At 30.4% G+C, this 5731-nt stretch overlaps 1 protein-coding gene across 1 annotated transcript; it reads left to right on the forward strand.

The window, feature by feature from the left end:
* The first annotated feature begins 72 nt into the window (after positions 1-72).
* On the forward strand, positions 73-5222 carry LOC143601022 (sulfite exporter TauE/SafE family protein 4-like). Its single transcript, XM_077078538.1, has 10 exons — positions 73-317; positions 1066-1127; positions 1217-1265; positions 1348-1400; positions 1493-1579; positions 2189-2239; positions 2560-2799; positions 2887-2980; positions 4702-4842; positions 4917-5222. Exons 1-10 carry the CDS (start codon positions 119-121, stop codon positions 4997-4999), a joined length of 1059 nt encoding a protein of 352 aa, XP_076934653.1. The 5' UTR covers positions 73-118; the 3' UTR covers positions 5000-5222.
* The last annotated feature ends 509 nt before the right edge of the window (positions 5223-5731 follow it).

The following is a 5731-nucleotide window of genomic DNA, read 5'->3' on the forward strand; positions in this document are numbered from 1 at the left end:
GTCAAGCCAATATATTGATGGAGAAACAAATAATAAAATGGACATTTTCGGGATTTTTGCAAAATTTATTTGATTTGAATGGAATTGATTGAATAATGATGGTGTGTGTGATTTAGGTATGATAATGGGAGCATCAGCATCATCATTTTGGTACAATTTGAGAGTACCACATCCATGCAGAGAAGTACCAATATTGGATTATGATTTAGCCCTCTTGTTTCAGCCCATGCTCTTGCTTGGAATCACACTTGGTGTGGCTCTTAGTGTTGTGTTTCCCTATTGGCTCATAACTGTTCTTATTATCATCTTGTTCTTAGGTAAACCCTAATTCATTTCAGTTATGCCTAAGTTATTGATTTGAGATGGTACTTCTAACTTTTGTATGTTTGGGATTAAGTTTGAAACAACTTATTGACTTATTGGCTTTTTTCAAAATGTCAAAGTGTTTGACAAACCCAAAAGTCATTTTATTTTATTTTTTTAAAAGAGTTAAAAAACCGTTTACAAAAACCAAAAATTCTGATTTTTCAAAATGACTTTTTGAAAAAGCCAATAAGTCAATAAGTTGTTTTCAAAATCAATCTCAAACACGCCCTAAAAGCAACTTATTTAGGAGTGTGTATATATATTTTTAATTTATAATATTTTTTGGGCAAAGTCATTATAGAAAAAGTTAAAAAAAAAAAACTTGGAATCTTGGAATCTTGGTGGAAGGACATAGATATTATCTTAGGAATTTGTTAAATCTTGATGTTGTTTAATGATTTAATAATAATAATATTAGGTGTAAGGTACATTATTATGGCTTACATATAAGCCCCCTTGCAATGACACTAGATCTATTTTAATGTCAAGTGGCTTACAAGTTATGAAACTTAGTTTTTTATATAACTTTGAAGTGTTAGTTAATGTAAGTCGCTCTCGCTTCAAGCGACATCACGTTTGTTTATTAGTTCAACTCTAATCATCAAATTATTATTGTCCCATAACATCGGATTCCTATATTTTAGATTTATAACCACCAGTAAAAAAATGCTTATTTACTGATGTCAAATTTTACCACAGGGACTTCTTCAAGGTCTTTCTTTAGGGGCATTGAAATGTGGAAGGAAGAGACAATACTAAAGGTGGGATAAAATAGCGGAAATTAAGATTATTATTACATATTTACATCTACTCGCGCTTATATGTAACTTTTATTGTTGTCATGCTGCAGAAAGAAATGGCAAAACCACGAGAAACATTTGCTAATTCTCGAGGAGAACGTGAGAAACATTTCTTGATTCACTTGTTGCAGTAATAGAAGTTTACATATACACGTGTTAATAATTTGTTAGTCTTTTTCAGTTCTAATTGACGCTTATGAGCCTTTACTTCCGAGAGAAGAGAAAACTCCAATGGTGACCATTGACAGCTTTAGCTTCTTGACATTTTATTTTACTAATTTTTTCATAATACAGTATTAACATTTTTTCCTATAAAAAAATTGCAGGAAATATTTACATTTAATATACGATGGAAGAAACTTATGCTCCTAGTGGCTGTATGGGCTGCATTTCTAGTCCTTCAAGTCATTAAGGTAAGTCAAGAATTTGTTGTCGATCACAAATTTTTAATAAATGTTTGAAGTTAAAGATGGGCAATTTATTAAGAAAACAAATCACAAAAATTGTAATTTTTTTAATGTGTTATATTTCTACGATCATCTAAGAACAATTTCAAGCATATAGTCATGAGCATGTGACTATTTTGCCTTGTATTTACTTTTACACGCTTAAATCCGAAATGTTTTCATCCTACACAGAATAACATTGTGTACATGAAACTATTACTAGCAATGCGCATGTAAATCTATACACAAATAACAATATATATTTAAATCTATACGCGACATGGTGTTGCACTGTTGCGTATCACATTAGTTTAAGTCATTATTATTAATATAAAAAGTCTTATTAACACTAGTGAGTAAAAGTAGATATGCGACACTAAGTGATTTATTTATGACATGAATATAACTTATAACACAATCAAGAAAATGATTATCTTTGTGACTTACTAATTATGTCATTTTAGCGCGTAAACTTACCAAAAAAGCAAAAATATTCAATCATAAAGCTCCTAAAAATGGAATATTCTTGCAATTACCAATTTACCCTAACTTTTGGTCTATATGTGTCACATGCAGAACGATTTAGTTGCTTGCAGCACATGGTACTGGATACTCACAGTTGCACAGGTATATGTTATAGTATTTTACTGTCATACATCGAATGCATAATCCCATTTATCATCAAAATTATGAAACGTGTCCTTTAAACGAAAAAGTCACAGAGGGTGTCCTTTGGTTTGAACGTTATCACACTTTTTGTCATTTCTACTGTAATTGACCATTTTGCCCTTTAGTGAGTAAGGGCAAGGTTATTCGTTGAAATTACAGAAAGCATGACAACTTTCAAAGCAAAGGACACCCAATGTTATTTTTTCCGTTTAAATACGTCCCATAATATTAATGATTACATAAATGACGAAATTTGTAATTTACTCTATTTTATTCAGTTCCCAGCAACATTAGCAGTGTTTGGATATGAATGTGTCAAGTTGTACAAAGAAAGCAAAAGGAGAAGAAGTCTGGGGAACACCGAGTCGGTGTGTGAGGCCACAATTAACTGGACTGTGCCGAACCTTATATTTTGTGCGCTTTGTGGGATCTTGGGCGGCACCGTAGGCGGTCTTTTGGGGTCTGGTGGTGGCTTTATTCTTGGACCGTTGTTACTCGAGATAGGTGTTATACCACAGGTACATAAATTTAGAAAAAAAAATCAACATTAATATTGTACATTATCGTTATTGTTGTTTTATTTTTTTGAAATGTTTTTTTTATAGGTGGCGAGTGCGACAGCTACGTTTGTGATGATGTTCTCTTCATCTTTGTCTGTGGTTGAGTTTTATTTACTCAAGAGGTTCCCTATCCCTTATGGTATATTCCTTGTCTTTGAAACTCGTATCAGGGTTGGCCTGTTGGGTTGGGTATGGGTGTTAGTGTAAAAATGTGTACTTTAATAATAGTGGCCAAATCGGGTTGGGTTGAAATTTTGAATCGGTAATATTCATTTGTTCGATTTTCCTTTTATTTTATTGATTTTTAATTTTGTTAATGAAGAAAGGTGATTGCCAAAGAAAATTTAAGAAAACCATATTTGTAAAAATGATTTTTAAGTTTTTCAAGGGTTTGAATTCATTTTCCGCCACTTTCTTGTTTCATTTTTACTTATAACTCTAAAAAAGTTAAGAACTCTTAAGAACTCTAAACAATCAAACATTTTTTTAATTTTTTTTATATACTAACATTATTTAAGAGTAGTTTTATCATATTTTATATAAAAATTTTTAGTTACATATATTAATCACAAATTTACATATATGTAAATCAAAACATAGATATGTATAAAAAGTAATTTCAAAATTGTAATTGTAAATATAATAATACAAAATTATGAAACTACACTCAAATAACATTAACATACAAAAAAATTTATAAAAAACGTTAGGTTTTAATGGTTCATTCAAGTTCTTAACTAATTTAACAGTTCTGTAATGATACTCATCCTATATATATAGGGTAGGGTTAATGTAAAAAACAATATTTTTGTGAGAAGAATAAGAATAGATCTAGGCCCTTGGATATATGATCTAGTGGTTGAGATTGGTAGTTTCTAAATAGTTGTATTGTTTCATATTACATTGTATAGTGTCATATTTAGGTGGTTTGTTTTATTTTAAAGCTCTTCTCACACTTCTCACAAGACACTTGTTTTTTATTTGAACTCTTTTCTATATATATATATATATATGGTAGGGTTAATGTAAAAAACAATATTTTTGTGAGAAGAATAAGAATAGATCTAGGGCCTTAGATCTATGATCTAGTGGTTGAGATTGGTAGTTTCTAAATAATTGTATTGTTTCATATTTACATTGTATAGTGTTATATTTAGGTGGTTATATTTAGGTGGTTTGTTTTATTTTAAAGCTCTTCTCACACTTCTCACAAAACACTTGTTTTTTATTTGAACTATTTTCTATATATATATATATAATTTAATTCTTTAAAATATATATATACAATAGGAGAATTCTAGCATAACACATCTTTTTTTGTAAGAACCAATCTTTAAATTTGGTAAAATATAACTAAACTATTGAGATGCAATGCTTATTTGTTTGCAATGTTTATTTGTCTCTTCTAAAATTTAAAAAAAATATTGTTAACACATTTTGTTTTTATATAGAATCTACACATGTGTAGGTCATGTGTAAGTCATGTGTAGTCTGCATTATATAAACATAACCAACACATGTGCAGGTAAATTATTATGACAAGAAAAAACATATGAACATATTAGTTTACGATTTTTATGTACATAACATACATATATGTATTAAAGATATATAAATTTCTATAATACGTATAATAGAGTATAGCGCGTTTAGAAGTAAATATGTTTTGTTTTTGTTGTTCGTGCAATAATCTAGCGTTTTATAATAAACTCTCTCTATATATAACACGGTATAACACTTTTACAAGAAAATATTTCAAAATGGTCACTTTTGCACACCACATATTCAAGTAATCAATTTTTTCAAGAAACGTAACACTCGAGTACGATTGATGTAAATACTTTTGTTTCGGTTTTGCAGCATTATACCTAATGTCAGTATCGATTATGGCCGGTTTCTGGGGTCAATTCTTTGTTAGAAAACTAATTGTATTTCTAAAAAGGGCTTCAATCATTGTCTTCATTCTTTCTGCTGTCATCTTTGCTAGTGCTCTTACAATGGGTAAGTACTATTTACTAAATCCTTATTTATCCCAACTTGTACATCATGCTTACGGAGTTGTAAATTATGCGCAGGGGTTATTGGTATTTTGCAAAGCATAACAATGATCCAAAATCATGAATTCATGGGGTTTCTTGAGTTCTGTAGCAGCCAGTAAACATTTAAAACTTGTGGTACCTATTTATGTACAGAATTGTTAAAAAAACATTTGTTGATGAGGTTGTTTAGGCCAATGTCCGTTGGCATATCGACCCCAACGAATGCAGTTATTGTTTCGGTTTAGCTCATTGTTATCTGTGTTGATTTGTAGTGTTGAATAAAGTTTTCGGGTTGAAGTGTTAGCTATGGTTAACACAAAAGCAACCTTCAATGTTTCATTGTATTGGATTTGTTCTCTACATATAAATTGTATGTTGCAAGTTTCTTGAATTTTGTTAAATGGTTCACTCACTTTGATTCGGTCGATGATAAAAAGAGAATTCTTGGTTTTTGACCCCCGAATTTGGAGTATCCTACTTTCATTGTAAGCGAGGGGGGCGAGGCATTTATTATCTATTCGTGTGTGATGGCCAAGAACAAGGTAATACTTGTGATATTTTGGCTTGGGATACATCAGATATCTTTCAATTAAAATCACTCTTTTTTCCGATCCAGTCAACCTCAATATTCACTGGTTTACTAGCTAAACGACAATCGATGCATACAATACATACAATCGCTTCTCGTAGATTTTCATAACCCCGTTGTGCAAAAGCCACTCAATGTATAGTTGATTAGGGGAGAGTTTTTCTAATCCTGTCTTTTACTTAATCTAGTTTAATCAATTTTAAAAGCTCAATAACATTTACACACTTCATTATCTTTTTAAAAAAAACTTACGCCATAAAAT

The sequence above is a fragment of the Bidens hawaiensis genome, unplaced genomic scaffold, assembly GCF_021521415.1.
Source record: "Bidens hawaiensis isolate Kalapana, Puna unplaced genomic scaffold, B.hawaiensis_p1.1 tig00055211_1, whole genome shotgun sequence".
NCBI classification, from domain to species: Eukaryota; Viridiplantae; Streptophyta; class Magnoliopsida; order Asterales; family Asteraceae; genus Bidens; species Bidens hawaiensis.